The sequence below is a fragment of the Heteronotia binoei genome, chromosome 18 (genome assembly GCF_032191835.1).
Source record: "Heteronotia binoei isolate CCM8104 ecotype False Entrance Well chromosome 18, APGP_CSIRO_Hbin_v1, whole genome shotgun sequence".
Taxonomy (NCBI): Eukaryota; Metazoa; Chordata; class Lepidosauria; order Squamata; family Gekkonidae; genus Heteronotia; species Heteronotia binoei.
This window is the reverse complement of record NC_083240.1, coordinates 40,660,518-40,677,819: the sequence shown is the minus strand read 5'-3', so window position 1 is coordinate 40,677,819 and position 17,302 is coordinate 40,660,518. Positions and strand designations below refer to the sequence as shown.

Sequence of the window (17,302 nt, the reverse complement as noted above, 5' to 3'; positions counted from 1 at the left end):
CAAGCTAGTTTTGTCTATAGCAGAGTTGTCAAACATGCAATCCAGGGGCCGAATCAGGCCTCCGGAGGGCTGTCATCTGCTTCCTTCTCCCTATACCTTGTTTCTTTCTGCATCTCAATTTGCTTTGCAAGGCTTGCTCAACTGCACAGGAGCTACAGAGCAAAGCCTCTAATTTCTCCATTGGCTGAGGCTCCTCCCTTGGGGAGGAAGGAAAGTTTGCTTTGCCAGGCTCTCTCAATTGCACAGCAGAGCTACTGAGCCAAGCCTCTCTTCCTTCTATTGGCTGAGGCTCCCCCCCCCCAAGTCCCCTGGGGAAGGAAGGAAAGAGCCAGAGCTTCCTTTGCCCAGTTCCCTGGATCCCATGGGAGAAATACAAAGAAAGCACCTTTAAGACTGAGTGCTAATGTTTTAAGCATGTTGAAAGTTTTTTAAAAAATATATATTTAGTTGTGTTTGTGTTCATTATAAAGTTTATATCTCTGCTACCTAATCTTAAATAGGTACACATGTGGCCAAACCCAACATGGCCAGGCCCAACGAGGTCTCATTTATGTCAAATCCGGCCCTCATAACAAATGAGTTCGACACCTCTGGCCTATAGTTATAACGAAAGCTCACCACTGCAGCCTATGCATATTTGCACAGAGGCTGTCCCCAGTAAATTCAGCAAGGCTTATTCCCAGGTAAGAGTGCAAACCACAGTGGCCTGCGTATAACAACAACATACTATTGGAGAGTACAAAGTCAACACAAAGTTTAACTGAACAGCCAAACACCATTTATTCTTTCATTGCATTATAGAAACGTTTATTCTGAGATCTCCCCACCCCCTAAAAACAGGAGAGGAGGAGGATGCTGACATCTGCGCATTGGTCAAGATCCAAATAGCTACTTCAAGAAGAACATATATGCTACAATTCTTTTTTCCCCTTGTTTAACTGAACCCTCAACACAAAGTGAGCCAGCTTTAATATACTGATTAGAGTGCTGGACTACAATCGGAGAGGCCAAGGTCTGAATCCCCACCTGGCTACAGAAGCTTGCTGGGTGATCCTGGGCCAGTCACACACCCGTAGTCTAACTTACCTCATGGGGTGAGGATAAAATGAAGGAGAGGGGAATGTTGTAAGCAGGACTCTTTTTTTGTAGCAGGAACTCTTTTGCATATTAGGCCACACCCCCTTGATGTAGCCAATCCTCCTGGAGCTTACAGGAGGCCCTGTAAGAAGAGCCCTGTAAGCTCCAGAAGGATTGGCTACATCAGGGGTGCGTGGTCTAATATGCAAAGGAGTTCCTGCTACAAAAAAAGCCCTGGGTAAGCGACTTTGGGTCTACAAAGTAAATAAACAGAGAGTATCACATATTGCAGGGGTGGCCAATGGTAGCTCTCCAGATGTTTTTTGCCTACAACTCCCATCAGCCTCAGCCAGCATGGCCAATGGCTGGGGCTGATGGGAGTTGTAGGCAAAAAACATCTGGAGAGCTACCGTTGGCCACCCGACATATCACATTCAAGAATGCCCTGAGAGAAATGGAGGGAGTGCCACTGGACTACACTGGGAGGGGGGAGCTGTGCAGTTTGTGGGGCTGCCCCTAGGAGGGAGGGAGAAGCAGACCCATATGTAGATGACAGTTCCTGTCTCCTTTTATTTATCAAAACATTTATATCCCACCTTTCCTCATGGTTTAAGTCAGGGGTGTAGAACTCATTTGTTATGAGGGCCGACATAAATAAGACCTTGTTAGGTTGGGCCATGTGTGTACCTATTTAAGATTAGGTAGCAGAGATATAAACTTTATAAAGGACACAGACAAACACAATTAAAGATTTAAAAAACTTAAAACATGCTTAAAACATTAGCACTCGTTGGTCTTAAAGGTGTTTTCACTGTATTTCTCCCAGGGGATCCAGGGAACTGGGCAAAGGAAGCTCAGGCTCTTTCCTTCCTTCCCCAGGAGGGGGAAGAGCCTCAGCCAATAGAAGGAAGAGTGCCTTGGCTCAGTATCTCTGCTTTGTGACTGAGAGAGCCTGACAAAGCAAGCTATCTCTCCCCTTCTTCCTCCCCAAGGGAGGAGCCTCAGCCAATGGAGAAAATAGAGGCTTTGCTCTGTAGCTCCTAAGCGACTGAGCAAACCTGGCAAAGCAAGCCATGGTGCAAAAGGAAGCAAGAAAGAGGGAGAAGGAAGCAGATGACAGCCAGTTGCTCAGGGGCCTAGGAATCCTCTGGGGACCTGATTCGGCCCCCAGCTGCATGTTGACATCCCTGGTTTAAGTTGTAAAGAGGAAGAAGGTTTAATTCTAACCCCCTCTCTTCTCTTCCAAGGCACTTTATGGCGGGACGGTGGCTCAGTGGTAGAGCATCTGCTTGGGAAGCAGAAGGTCCCAGGTTCAATCCCTGGCATCTCCAAAAAAGAGTCCAGGCAAATAGGTGTGAAAAACCTCAGCTCGAGACCCTGGAGAGCCGCTGCCAGTCTGAGAAGACAATACTGACTTTGATGGACCAAGGGTCTGATTCAGTATAAGGCAGCTTCATATGTTCATATGTTCACTCCTGGGTTGGGGTGCACAAGAAGCCAACAGGAGGGAGGCTGTGCCCACAAAGGGTTTCTAGAAACAGAGACGTTTCTAGGTTTAACTTTTATTCCAATTCTCCAAATATTCTTTGGTACACCTTGGGAACCCAGCTCCTACAACCACCCACAGCACTGGGCATGTTTGAAATTGAAATTTACCAATACTTTTTTTTTTATTCAAGCAAAGAACGCAAGCATCCAGATAGTACAGTTTTACCTGCACTCTTTGTAATGTATCACACTTTATGAGAAGACAAGACTCACTGGAAAAGACACCCTGACCCTCCCCAAAGCTAACAAAAGCTGGGTTCCCATTTATTTTTATGTGTATGTATATAAAGCATCCATAATGTGAAACAGACTTGCAAGGAAGTCTATGAACCTGCCTACAAGACAAGGACTCACACATTTTGTATTATTCATTACTTGCCTAAAAATTATCAAAAGCTCTTTTTTTCTATGCAAATACTTTGTTCCTTGTGACCTGGATGCAATTTCCACTCACCGCAGACAAGTGGCTGTTTTCCAGCAGGATATATGAGAAGTCAATTCTCCAAAAGCCATTACAGGCTTCTTTCTCCCCAGCTCCAAGGAATTTCTCAATAAGGCAGTCTGACCAGAGGAGCAGTTATAATCACTCTTGCATTAAAAAAGGAGCACAGCAAATAAAGCCAGTGACAGCTCTCTTGAAAGAACCAAGCTTGAAGTTCCTTTAAAAAAAAACCTAGTCAAGTAACTCTTGGGAAGGGTGCCAAGGAAGATGTATGTCCTTTAGTGACCTTCTGGGACAACAGGTGGTGGTCTTGTCCTAAGATCAACCGCCAAAGAGGTTTAGCTGTCCGTGCAGAACACTGCTAATTGTGCTTGTGTATCCTTCTCACCCCACAAGCCTTGTCCAGGACTTGCGACTGCCGAGTACAAGACAGCAAGAGTCCCCTAGCACCCTAAAGTCTAACAAAATCTGTGATAGGGTAGGAACTTCTGAAGAAGTGAGCAGTGACTCACAAAAGCTTCTACTCTTCTAAAAATTTTGTTGGTCTTTAAGGTGCTCCTGGACTCTTGTTCTTTTCCACAACTGCCAAGTAGTTTCCCAACAGTGTAAAGACAATATTACTTTATAACACAAAATCCATCGCTGGAAGACAGAAATAATCCTTCGCTCATTGCACAAGCGGCCCCAGAATCTTCCTTTTCTGGTTCTATAGGGTTCCTTCATTTGTTGGAGTTGCAACTGAATAGGAACTGGTCGGCAAGTGGTGGTGGAGGGCTAACACACTAGTTGCGCAACAGGCCACGTTCCCTCAGCACCACCTATCAATCTGGGCCACACGAGGCGTCCTACTTTCTGCCAGGGCTGAGGCTGCCGGCTCCGTGGGTGGGGCTGGGGAAAAGGGATCCAGCTCAATGCCCAGGGAAGACAAATGAGGTCAGGAAGAGAAAGTCGACTTGCGGGTTTATTTATATAATCATGTTATGTGCAGCTCTGGCAAGAGCCTGGTTGACTATGGAAACAGAAGGCTGGGCAAGGTTTATTAATTTACTAGAACATTTCTATCCCGTCTTTCTTCACGGTTCGAGGTGGGTTGCAATAGTAAGTACAAACCATTTTTAGTTGAAAATTAAAAATATATAAAATAAAACAGCAGCCCTGACCTGGATAGCCCAGGCAAGCCTGATCCCATCAGATCTCGGAAGCTAAGTATGGCTGACTTAGCTTACTTGTGGCTCTCAGACATCTGATCTTTATTCTATGTGGCTCTTCCGTTAAGCAAGTTTGACCATGTCTGGTCCAGAAGCTAAGTAGGGTTGGATGTACTTGGATGGGAGACCTCCAAGGAAGTAAGTACTTGGATGGGAGACCTCCAAGGAATACCAGGGCTGGGATGCAACGGCAGCCAATAGCAAGGCTCCTCCCTGAAAAACATCCTACCCCCACTAGGGGTCATCAGAAGTCAGCCATGACTTCCAGGCAAGCAAGCACATACACCCCCCCCCTAAAAATTGTAATAAAACAGCAAACCCTCCAATTCCCCCCTCCTTAAATAACACCTGCCATTCAAATCCCTCCGAAAGCCCAAGGGAACAGGCAGGCCTTGCTACACCTCTAAAGGTCTCCAAGGAGAGGGCCCGACACACCTTTTCAGGAAGCCTGTTCCACAGAGCTGAAGCCATAATGGAAAGGCCGAGGCTCTGGTCGATGCCTGACAGCCATCCTAGAAGATGGGATAGCCACAGATGGCCATTTGATGACCACAGTTGGCACACAAGGACATACAGAAGGCAACAATCCTTTGGGGGTAATAATCCATCTGTCCTCTTCTTACTTTCTTAACACTGCCTGTGCCGAAGAGTTTGAAAGGAACGCGCTCACACTCTCTCCAGCCATGCTGTTAAAAACATCCAACAACTGCTTCCGAAGCAGACCAGAGAGCTGCCTAATCCAGAATCCTGTTTCCCAAAGTGGCTACAATTTGCTCGCATGGTTTTCCTTTTCTCAAACCCTACCCCCAATGCATTGTTTTGGTGTAGTGGTTCAGTGTGCGGCAGTTTGGTGTAGTGGTTAAGTGTGCGGACTCTTATCTGGGAGAACCGGGTTTGATTCCCCAGTCCTCCACTTGCACCTGCTGGAATAGCCTTGGGTCAGCCATAGCTCTGGCAGAGGTTGTCCTTGAAAGGGCAGCTGCTGTGAGAGCCCTCTCCAGCCCCACCCACCTCACAGGGTGTCTGTTGTGGGGGAGGAAGATAAAGGAGATTGTGAGCCGCTCTGAGGCTCTTCGGACTGTAGGGCGGGATATAAATCCAATATCATCTTCTTCTTCAGTCGAAAGCTCTTGTGCTCAGCAGAAGAGTTTCTCGTATTTTGTAATCCGCCAGTTAGAAAGGTAAACTATACATGATAAAAATATTAATAGCAACACCCTCGTCCCTCTTGACAACTCACCACTTGGTGGTGGGAAGCGGCGGCCATCAGGGTGCAACTGACATAGGGTAACCCCGCAGGGATTCCGAGGCAAGAGACTTCAGAGATGGTTTACTGTTGCTTGCCTCTGTGCCACAATCCTGGACTTTCTCAGTGGTCTCCCATCCAAGTTCTAATCAGGGCCAACTCTGCTTAGCTTCTGGACCAGGCATGGCCAAACTTGCTTAATGCAAGAGCCACAAAGAATAAAGATCAGATGTCTGAGAGCTGCAAGACACAAACGTCAGGTGTTTGAGAGCTGCAGGAAGGAAGGAAGACAGGCAAATAGATGGGGGCAGAAAAGAAGGAGGGAGGGAGGTGGAAAGAAAGCAACTTTAACCTTGAATGCATTCTCCAAGCTGCCAGTTGGCTTGGAAAAGTCATTTAAAGAGAGAAATGCCTTCTCCAGGCTGGCTGATGGGGTGGTGGGGGCTTCGAGAGCCACACAATATGTGTGAAAGAGCCACATGTGGCTCCCGAGCCACAGTTTGGCCACCCGTGTTCTGGACCATCAGACATGATGATGCTACTTGTTAGGAAATGCAAGAGTGAAGGCTGCTTGCCTCTGCATCTCCCACCCAGCAGACCCAGCAGTAGAACAAAACTTCCTCCACTTGCTGCCTCTTGTAGCTGCAGATGGCTCTGAACCAGCAGTTAAAAAATAATTCTTGGTAAACTGCTTTATTTCTGTTCTAATTACATTGCTTTTAAGGTTTTCGTGGCTGTAGGCTGACCTTTGTTTTTCTAGGCTAAAAGCCAAAGAAGAACTGTGTGGTGTTCACATCTTCAGAAAACTAAATGCACATTGTTATGTTATGAGGCTGTCCATGCTTGAGAGTAAAGATCAGCTGGACATCTATTATTTACTTGTCAGCTGGATTTTTATCCCACCCTTCCCAGCAAGCAGGCCTCAGGGTGTCTCACAACAATTAAAAGGACAATTAAAACAAAAGATGAAACCTTCCACAATTATACAATAAATAACAAATAATCAAATCCAGATGGCCCATAAACAGAGAGCACAGTGCTCCTAGGGGTCTATAAGACGGCCAGAATTTACCAAGAAAAGTGACCAAGAGTCTCATCATGCTGCTATCCTGAGAGTCAAAACAAGTCAAGTCATGTTAGCCTTTACTGGCATAAAATATATAAATATATAGAAACCAGAGCAAATTGGTTAAAAAAGGTAAAATGGAACGATTGCATACGTATACATCAGAGCAAGCATAAACAAAAGAGCCCCCATGGTGCAGAGTGGTAAAGCTGCAATACTGCAGTCAAACTCTCTACGCACGACCTGAGTTTGATCCCAGCGGAAGCTGGTTCAGGTAGCCGGTTGACTCAGTCTTCCATCCTTCCGAGGTCGCTAAAATGAGTATTCAGCTTGCTGGGGGGGTGGGGTGTAGAGGACTGGGGAAGGTAATGGCAAACCACCCCGTAAAAAGTTTGCCGTGAAAACGTTGTGAAAGCAACGTCACCCCCAGAACTGAAAACGACGTGTGCTTGCACAGGGGACTACCTTTACCTTTTTTTAAGCATAAACAATGTTTCTAAGAGATCCCTTGGCATGCCTTTAAAACAGAGTAAAGAAACTTAGCCACCCCTCTCAGTGACACTAGATGAAGAATCAATCAAAAGTCTATAGGCCTTCAGTGCATCACAACAATCAACCACGCTAACTAAAAGAGAATGTAAACACTTGTGACGAAGATCTGTACACAAATGACAGTAAAGAATATGAGTAACTGACTCAACACATTTTTGTTTACAGAGGCAGTATATGACTGAGTAGGCTATCTTGTTGAACCTGCCATAAAGAATGGCAGAGGGCATGGTGTTACATCTGGCAAGGGAGAAAGCTCTACGCTGCTGTGGCACCTGCAAGACGGATAGATATGAGGCCATTTTCCCAGTTCTGAGAGGGATCTCAAAGCTCAGTGGGGAACAAGTTTTCTTAGCCAGACTGTATAGTTCTTGGCGTTCATTATCTAGCAACCTGTTTTTAATTTGTTGGAATGTGGCGGTGAAGGACAGCATGGACAGTAGTTCTGGAGGTAAGTCAAAACAAAAAAGGGTCATTCCTTGTACGAACTGTTCTTGCAAAGGGGGCATGAAACAGCAAAAGATCCTGCAAGCACCCAACTACACCTAAAAGTTTGCAATAAAAGCCTAGTGAAAGAGGCCTTTCCTTTAAGTTGCTGGAGGATATGTGTGTATGCTTGTGTATACGTTTTGCAGCTTCCAGTTAGATCTAATACCCCACCAGGTAGGCAGTATGCATCAAATCAGTGTGCCACAAGAAATCACACATCTCTGCTCTAGTTAGCATCTGCTTGGGATGGGACTTCTAAATTATCTCTGGGCTGGGTACCAACAGATCCTTCAAGCACTGATACAGAAATGCCAACAAAAATACAATGCAACCCTCAATGGAGGCTGCCAGTTGAGTCTCTGTATGAGTCACTGCTCCAGCCTTTCTTTATCCAAATAGAAGGCACCCAGAATACAAGAGGGCAGGTTACTCTTGCTCGTTTCAAAAGCAAACTTTTTCCAGTGTCAAGACTAAAAGATAGCACCGATTGTGCAGGAGTCTGCCTAAGCAAGCAAAAATCTCAGGCGCGGAAGATACATTTGAAATATTTATAGCTATTTCCTCTCTTCATCACTCACTACCTTGTCTTCAAGAAGGTCTATATTTGGCTCATGAATGGAGTCTCACATGTCAGAGCTAGCAGCCTCGAATCATTTTGGTTTTCTTTCCCTCAACACCAGCAACATCAACCCCCCCACCCCCCGCAGCCTCCAAATCCTGCAGTAATGAAAGTGCTTGAGAATGAATGTGGAGCCTCAAACTAAACCACAAACAAGGAAATCACCCTCCAAACAGACTCAGATATAATGAACACGTAGCCCAGAGCATGCCTCTCGATTAATTCACATTTAACACTGCCCTCTGCTACTGAAATGCAAAGTTTCTCTCTTACACAAACATACACGCACCCTTCAGAAACCTGCTATTAAACAAATTGCATGTTGAAATAATAATCGGAGCCCAACTGCCCACTCCTGCAGGGAGATCATAATGACCTACAGCAATACGGAGAAAGGTCACACGTCTTAAGGAAAATAACAGGGGTATCAGTGTGTGGTGGACTGGGCCTGCGTCAGCTGGCGGGCCCCAGCTCTGCCTACCCCTCCTGGGATTCTGACCTGAAGGGGCCTTTCCACTCCACTGCCTCAGGGTATTGCTGCCACCGTTGTCCCTGTCTTGAACTCTGGTTAGGTGGCAGCTTCCTAACCTCCCTCTGGTGTCTCTAGGAACCCACCTTGGGGCTTCTCAGGGATCTTTGGGGCTCTCCTAGAGAGCTGGCAACTGGCCATTTTACCACTTTTCTCCTCCCTAGGGATTTCCTGACCCACTCCTAGCATTTCCAAGTGGTTGGGGGAACTATGTGGTACAAAGAGACTATGTGGTTCGCTCCCTCAACAATCAAAGGGTTTATTTAACTAATTATTAATACAGTAATCCACTCAACAGCCTTCCAAGACAGACAAGCATAATGCTGGTGGGATGGGGGGGGAACCGACACAAATCAGAGGTTTGACTCTGTTCACAGATAAATGAGATCGGAACTGGCTCTCAGTTTATACTCTGCATAACTATGCTACACTGTCTCAAAGAGTTGCAGAAAGAAAGCAGGAGCAAGAGGAGAAAAAGAAAAGAGCCATGCAAATTGCACCGGCCAGAACCAATGGACTGAAATTAAATCAAAAGAGTTTCCGTCTAATCATTAGGAAGAACTTCCTGACAGATGAATTCCTCAGTGGAAGAGGCTTCCTCGGGAGGTGCTGGGCTCGCCTTCATTGGAGGTTTATAAACGGAGGCTAGATGGTCATCTGACAGTAATGCTGATTCTGTGAATTAGGCAGATAATGAGAAGGGCAGGAAGGGCTACATCTGGGCTTAGTTCTTGTGACCCTTTCTTATACACCCAGGGAAAAGCTGATTGACACTTTGGGGTCAGTCAGCAATTTTTCTCCAGGCCAGTATGGCAAGGGATTGTGGAGGTTTTTGCCATCTTCAGAGCATGAAGCAAGGGTCACTGGGGATGTATATATGTATGTGGGGGGGGGGGGTATTTGTGAAGCTCCTGCATTGTGCTGGGGGTTCGACTAGATGCCCCTTCCATGAATCTAAGAAAAAAATTACTCTTGAAGAAACAAAAAGAACCCTGTTTTAGATAAAAAAATATACATAAGAACCATGCTGGTTTTTTGTACTGATAAGAGAGAATCTTCATACTGCCTCAGAGCAATTTATTTAAAAAACAAACAAACCTATACTCTTTTACAGGATGCAACTGTCAAACTAATCAGATGAAACTAGCAGATGAAACAACTGGCTTTAAAAAAAGAGTTCTATAAAACAGACAGACCATCTCATAATTTCTTAAAGTGTCTAGAGCAATGTTCCCTCTAAACTGTGGAATCTTGTGAGCAAAAATTCTACTTCATGAGCTACTGGCATTAAAGAAGATATTGGATTTAAAGTTGTGAGCTCCTGCATAAATTAGCTTGCTCTAGGACCATTTTTCTTGAGCTGAGACAAAAATGTGTGAGTCAGAGGCTAGAAAACTGTAAGTTAGCTCACACTAATTCAGTCTAGAGGGAACACTGGTCTAGAGATGCTACTGGAGTTGATACCTAATTTCTCAAATTACTATACCACTATTCAGAAAGTCTCACAACACTACTGCAGAAAATGTAGCAATGCAAAGATCCTACCTGGCGTACCCGCAGGCAGATCCATGTGCTCCAAAAGAAATATTGGCATGAGAGAGCACCAATCTGGCACCAAGTGAAATCCAAGCACTGAAACATAGCGCAGTTCAGCAGTCAACAGTATTAGTCAAAATGTCTTCTCCCACAAACTCATGTATAATGTGAAAAGAATAATACTGATCTACTTTTCAGGATTGTTGTAGTTTTTCTGAGATATGTCCCCTGTGATGTAGCAGTTAGAGTGTCATGGCAGGACTTAGGAAAACAAAGTTCACACTACCACAAAGCTTGTTGAGTAACTGTCAGGCGGGGGGGGGGGGGAATCAGTCACCATTTTGCAGCCTAACCTACCTCTCACAGGACTTTTGCAAAGATAAAGTGGAAGGCGGAGAGAACTTTGACCGTGGAGGTTCTTCAAGAAAGGGTGATAGAAAAGCCAAACAGATATAAACAATGCTCTGTGGAAGAATCAAACCTAATCTGACGCTCTAAACACTATCCCACACTTACAGCTTTTGCAGGTATGCCACCACAGGAAAATTATTTTCAAATTTACACATCTCTCTATAGGCTGCAATGGAACAGAGCTACCGACAGGGAAAGGATTTGGGTGTCAGGCACCTGGCTCCGCAGCACCTGAGCAAGCCTGTGAAAGCATACCTTCTAAACTCATTTTGATTCAGCTGCATAGGACATATTTCTTCGAAATTAGATTTGGAATTAGAGTCTTGGTGGAAAACTATTCTAAATTTGCACACTAGAGGGAGCAAGCACAGTGGAGGAGACAGAATCTCACTCAGGTGTGAAGGACCTCCTGGCTGAAAGGAAGAAGATGCATATTACCTCAAACTTGACCTTTCAAAGGGAGGGCAACTGAAACAATGGCTACCGGACACCAGAGACTATTTAGAAAGTACACCTCAGCACCACAGAATGCTACAAGCAAATCACTTTTGGGGAAGCTGCATCGTTATGTTGCAGCAAAATATATTTTTAAAACTCATTTCCCCTTTTAACCAGCTTGACTGATCCCAACAGGAAATTAATATCCCCATATTCTTCAGCAATGAGAACTTGCTGCTGTGTGGCAAACTCAGGGACAGAATGAACCTTCTACTCAGTTAGTTAAGGACAACACAGAAAAGGAAGAAGGAAACCAGCATCTTCACAACCATATCCAGGACTTTTTAAACTGCATGAAAGTGACACTCTCTCCCATGGCTGGACACCAGTTTTGTGATCACGGACACACAGGGGAAGTTTCAGCAAGCACAGATTGTCTAGTACCAATGTTCCCTCTAAACTGCAGAGTCTTGTGAGCAAAAATTGTACTTTGTGAGCTACTGGCATTAAAGTTGTGAGCTACTGCATAAATTAGTGTGCTCTGGGGTCATCCTTCCTGAGCTAAGACAAAAACGTGTGAGCTGGAGGCTAAAAATCTGTGAGCTAGCTCATGCTAACAGCTTAGAGGGAACACTGCCATACATTACAAAGTAGCTGCTTCCTTATTAAAAGGCACAGGACACCTCATGACACCCAGGATCACAGTGATCATAAACAGCCTAGACTGGGCTCCTTCCAAAGTACATCAAGCTCATATTCACACACCACAGGGGCACAGATGCCAAAGACTACAAGGCTTCTGAACCTCAGTGCCATCTGGCAAGCAGTTTTTAGCAACGCCCACAGCCTACACTTAAACAAACCCTGCAAGGCACAGCTGAATCAGGTCACCCTACCAACATCTAGATGTAGAAACTCTTGCCAAATAACAATAATCTCCTGAGTCTCCACTGCCCCTTCTCTAGAGAGGCACAAATGCACTCACTGGCAGACAGCCTTTTCTTACCTGGACCCACCACCTGTTAAGACTGCAAGCTCCTTGGGGCAGAGACCTTGCCTTTCTCCTCTTTGAACACTCCAGCAAGCACCATACAGACCAGCGCTGCGACCGGACAGGATTACTAAAAACACACGTGAAGTGCCCAAGCACCTTGGGAACAAATGCTTTTTATCACGAAGAAAACAGGCGCTTGCCCCCATTGAATCAATGAAGGAAAAGAGAGAGATACAGTGCGGGGGGGGGGGGGGGAGAGGTCTGGATTCAAATGCAAGCCCACCTGGCCCCGCAGCTAAGGCTGCCAATCCCCAGGTGGGAGCAGGAGATCCCCCGGTTTGGAGGCCCTCCCTCTGCTTCAGAGTCGTCAGAAAGCGGGGTATGTGTGTGTGGAAATGTCTGCTGTGCACTCCATTATTCCCTATGGAAACCAATTCCCATAATGGAGAATCCACAGCTATCTGGGGGAGGGGCTGTTTTTTGAGGTAGAGGCACCAAATTTTCAGCATAGCATCCGGTGCCTCCCCTCGAAACGCCCTCCAATTTTCAAAAAGACTGGACCGAGGGGCCCCATTCTACGAGCCCCGAAAGAAGGTGCCCCTATCCTTCATTATTTCCAACAGAGGGAATGCACTTAAAGGTGTGCGGCCCCTTGAACGGTGATGGCCAGAACTCCCTTCAGTTACGCTTGTCACAACCTTGCTCCTGGCTCGGCCCCCGAAGTCCCCAGACATTTCTTGAATGGGACTTGGCAACCCCACGGCCCCAGCAGACACGCGCGGAGGGCTCCAGAACGGGCGCCTCCCCGAACAAGGCCCCGCGCCTTGGCAGCCCCCCAGTCCTGAGGGGAATTCCGACAGAGACCTCCGAAGAGGGATGAGGAGACAGCCCGAGCGGGGACAGCCTGACCCCTTCCCGCCTCTCCCGGCCCAGCCCGCCCTCCCTCCTGCCTCCCTCCCTCACCGGCTTCCTTCGTCCTCCCTCCTCAGGCGCCCGCGGCTCTTCTCCCTCCTTCCCTCAGTCCGGCTTTCGGGCTCCGCCGCTGCCGCCTCCCCTCCTGCCGCTCTTGCCTCCTGGGCGCGGGCCAACCCGGAAGTGGGAGGTGGGCTCAGAGTCCAGCTCCGCCCCTTGCCGGAAGCGGCTTCTCAGGAGTCTCCCCCGCCCCCCCCCCGAACGCGTCAGCCCGTTCAAGTTTCCACGCGCCCGTCCTCGAGCGCTCTCGTCGACGTCATTTCCGGGGCCGCTTTTTTTTCGCCCCTCCCCCGCCATACGGGTGTTTTTAGGCCCCCTTCTCCACAGAAAGCCTCTGGATTGGCCCGCCGCCTGGAGGGTCACGAGAGCGTGAGGACCCGCGATGTCGCGTCATCGATTAGTTGGCGTGCCTGTGACGTCACGCAACGGCCTGGGACAGGTGAGGTGGCAGGAGGGGCACGAGCTGCGCCCTGATTGGTTGGGAGCTTATGACGCGTCGACCGGAAGTTGCCGCGCTCGCCGCTCGGAAGCTCCCTGAGGCGGTGTGGAAGGGGCGGCCGGGAGCCTGGCTGGTGCCCACGAGGAGGCATGAGGAGGTCGGAGGGGCGGTCATGCAGGCTGATGTCATGGGGGTGGGGGAGGGAAGACGTCGGGGGAGGGGGGGCCTCCCCGAACCGCGGGTTGAATCCCGCCCCCAGCCACGGGGGTCCCCGAGAGCGTTGCCAGTCCCCAGGTGGGGGCGAGGGACCCCCGCTTCAGGGTCATCAGAAAGGGGGGGGGAGAGGAGGGAAATGGCTGCTGGCCACTCCATTGATCCCCCATAGAACAGGGGCGGCCAAACTGCGACTCCGGAGTTGCTTGCTTTCCACCTTTCCTTCGCCCATCTATCTTCCTTCCTATGTTATGGCTCTCAAACACCTGGCATATGTGTCTTGCAGCTCTCAAACAACTGATGTTTATTTTATGTGGCTCTTACGTTAAGCAAGTCTGGCCACCCCTGCCATAGAGTATAATGGAGAATTGATCCGTGGGTAGCTGTGGCTCTGGAGATAGAGGCACCAAATTTGCAGCATAGCATCTGGTGCCTCTCCCAAAAACACCCTCCAAATTTCAAAAAGATTGGAGCAAGGGGTCGAATTCTATGAGTCCCAAAAGAAGATACCCCTATTTTTCCATTATTTCTAATGGAAGGAAGGCATTTAAAAGGTGTGCAGTCCCTGTAAATGTGATGGCCAGAACTCCCTTTGGAGTTTAATTGAAATCACTCCACTCTCCAAAGTAAAAGGACCAATCCACGTTTTCTAATTCTTAAACAAAAGGACCAATCCAAGTTTTCTAATTCTTAAACAGTCTTTTTGAAAGAAAAGAATCCAGATAGGAACAGAGAAAAGAATCCATCCGCTCTCCCTCCGAAGAAGTGTGCTTGCACATAAAAGCTTATAATAAAACGTTGGTCTTAAAGCTGCCATCATGGTACTCCAACTTTGCTCTCTTTTTCCTCCCCCTCCCTTCCTTCCCAAAAGAGGAGCAGCCCTGGAGAAAGAAGCAGAAGCTGTGTGTGTATGTGCAAGAGTCAAGACAGTTTTGCCTTTGTATTTTTCCTGCAGGAAGCAACCTCAGAGGTCTGTGTGCCTGTGTGTGTGAGGGAGACAGAGAGAGGGAGATGGGAGGGAGACAAGAACCAAAGAACCACTGAGGGAGTTGGGAAAAAGCAAGTAGCTGTACAGCTGCAGTAGCAGCCCTAGAAAAGGAAGCAGAAGGAATTGCTCGGGGGACAGATTTTGATCCCTGTGTGAGATAGATTCCACTTGTGGTCTGCATGTCTGACACCTGTTCATTAAGGAGTTCCTATGAGCTTCACAGTAAGATAGGCAAGATATAAAGGTACCATGTTATACTTCCTGACTCGGTAAGAATTTCAACACAAGGCTCACCTTCCACATCCATCTCTCTGTCTCTGCCCAATACAGCAGATGGACTTCACTCTGACAGTCTGAAATTGGCTTTCTTTAAAGCCGACAGCATTCCAATAACCCTTGGAACATTTGTTTTCTCCTTAGTCTGTGGCAGCGCTATGGATTACCTTTCTAAACCTGGTCTCTTCAGCCTGATTGCCGGAGTCGCCTGTGGGGTATGCCTGGGCTGGGGCCTTCGGGGACGCCTCTTCCGTGCACCCAAAGCCAGAATGGGCATGGTTGCCAACGAACTAGGCAACGAAGCCAGCATCATGGGCGAAGGTGGGGAATTCAAGATGGTGATCGTGGTCCGTAACGACCTAAAGATGGGCAAGGGCAAAGTGGCTGCCCAGTGTTCCCACGCTGCCATTTCCTCCTACAAGCAAGTTCAGCGCCGGAACCCCGAACTCCTGAAGCAGTGGGAGTACTGCGGCCAGCCAAAGGTGGTCCTGAAGACTCCCGATGAGGAAACTCTTCTGGAGCTCCTGACTGAAGCCAAATTATTGGGCCTGACGGTCAGCTTAATCCAGGATGCAGGACGCACTCAGATCTCCCCAGGCTGCCGGACTGTCCTGGGCATTGGGCCAGGACCAGCTGAGATAGTAGATAAAGTTTCTGGTCACTTAAAACTGTTTTAAAGGGAAAAGGAAACAAATCCTGAAATAGCAATGATAAGAGGGTGTAATCCAGATTCATTTTCTGCTGCTCTCTTTTTTTAAAAATATGATACATAAAAGTATGTGCATCTACCTACAGCCTGCTTTTTGCGTCATAAATCAGTTTATAAACTGTTTTGCGATGTACGTAGGTGTTTTTCAAGTGTTCCAATTCAGTTTCACACACACAAGATGGAGGAGGAGGCCAGGCTGGACAGGTGCTTGGTGGTGGCCGCTTCCCCTCCCCTTTGATGGTCTCATGTATGGTAGAGGGAAGGAAGATGCTTTCCTTTATGGTTAGATCCAGGAAGAGGGAAGGGGAGGGACGCCTTTCCTCTGAAGACTTGCTCAAAGAAGACCATCCAAACTGAGATTTTTTCGGAGAGTGGGGGTGGGGTTGAGATTATTATTCTGAACACATTCTTCATATCAAAGATTTCAGGTTTTCACAGCTGGTAACATCATTAGGGTTTGTAGAATCTTTCGGGCTCAAGTGCCGTGTTCTACTGGAGAAAGTTTTCCTTCCAGACGTTTCGTTCTCAGCTGCGGAGAACATCCTCAGTGGCGTTGCAGCCAGAGCAGGAGCTCTAACCTTGGCTGCTGTGCATTGAGGATTGGCTATATCAGGGGTGTGTGGCCTAATGACTCAAAGCACAGCAGCCAAGAAGGTCAGAGCGCCTGCTCCGGCTGCAACGCCACTGAGGATGTTCTCCGCAGCTGAGAACGAAACATCTGGAAGAAAAACTTTCTCCAGTAGAACACGGCACTTGAGCCCGAAAGATTCTACAAACCGTAATGACATTCTTCATAGTTTTGTGGATATTTGCATAGCTGCAAAGTTCTAAATCTGGCTCTGAGGGGATACAGAAACACACCAGAATTCAATTTCTAACAGGCTTCTGTACGGAAAAACCTTAGATTAGCAGTCCCTAACCTTTTTGGCACCAAGGACCAGTTTTGCGGAAGACAGTTTTTCCATGGATCGGGGTGGGGGGTTGGTTTTGGGATGATACAGTTGTGCACTTTATATCTATTCGTTTGGCATGGTAGTTAAGTGTGTGGACTCTTATCTGATTTGGGTTTGATTTCCCACTCCTCCACTGGCAGCTGCTGGAATGGCCTTGGGTCAGCCATAGCTCTCTCAGAGCTGGCCTTAAAAGGGAAGCTTCTGGGGAGAGCTCTCTCAGCCCCATCCACCTCACAAGGTGTCTGTTGTGGGAGACAAAGGCAGAGATTGTGAGCTGCTCTGAGACTCTGAAATTCGGAGTGGAGGACAGGATAAAAATCCAGTGTCGTCGTCTTATTACTACATTGTAATATATAATGAAATAATTATACAACTCACAACCTGGTTGCTAAGATGCCACGGATGGGTACCGGTCCTAGGCCCGGGGGTTGGGGACCCCTGCCTTAGATGGACCTAGTTTCTCATCTAATAATAATAATATAATAATAAATTTTATTTGTATCCCACCCTCCCCGCCTAGGCAGGCTCAGGGCGGCTGACAACATTTTATACATATACAATAATAAATAAAAACTTTAAATTTACCAATAAAAACTTTAA

General features: G+C 47.3%; 2 protein-coding genes across 4 annotated transcripts in view; one reads left to right on the top strand and one right to left on the bottom strand.

Annotated features, from left to right (window-relative positions):
* VMP1 (vacuole membrane protein 1) overlaps positions 1 to 13,312 on the bottom strand; it is a 189,134-nt gene extending 175,822 nt beyond the window's left edge. The window contains exon 1 of one of the 2 annotated variants that reach the window (XM_060259219.1): positions 13,116 to 13,312. The gene's annotated coding sequence lies outside the window, so the exon portion shown is untranslated. The remainder of the gene's footprint in view (positions 1 to 13,115) is intronic. The other variant, XM_060259220.1, reaches the window with a different exon arrangement.
* Positions 13,313 to 13,339: 27 nt separating this feature from the next.
* On the top strand, positions 13,340 to 15,834 carry PTRH2 (peptidyl-tRNA hydrolase 2). 2 transcript variants are annotated; one of them, XM_060259222.1, is made up of 2 exons: positions 13,340 to 13,563; positions 15,185 to 15,834. In XM_060259222.1, exon 2 carries the CDS (start codon positions 15,199 to 15,201, stop codon positions 15,715 to 15,717), a length of 519 nt encoding a protein of 172 aa, XP_060115205.1. In that variant the 5' UTR covers positions 13,340 to 13,563; positions 15,185 to 15,198; the 3' UTR covers positions 15,718 to 15,834. The 2 variants fall into 2 exon arrangements, with proteins under 2 accessions (XP_060115205.1, XP_060115204.1); XM_060259221.1 differs by having other exon boundaries at positions 13,562 to 13,720.
* The last annotated feature ends 1,468 nt before the right edge of the window (positions 15,835 to 17,302 follow it).

What these genes read in the sequence shown, in the direction of transcription:
- PTRH2 (XM_060259222.1), top strand. Translation starts at nt 15,199, where the DNA reads ATGGATTACCTTTCTAAACCTGGTCTCTTCAGCCTGATTGCCGGAGTC.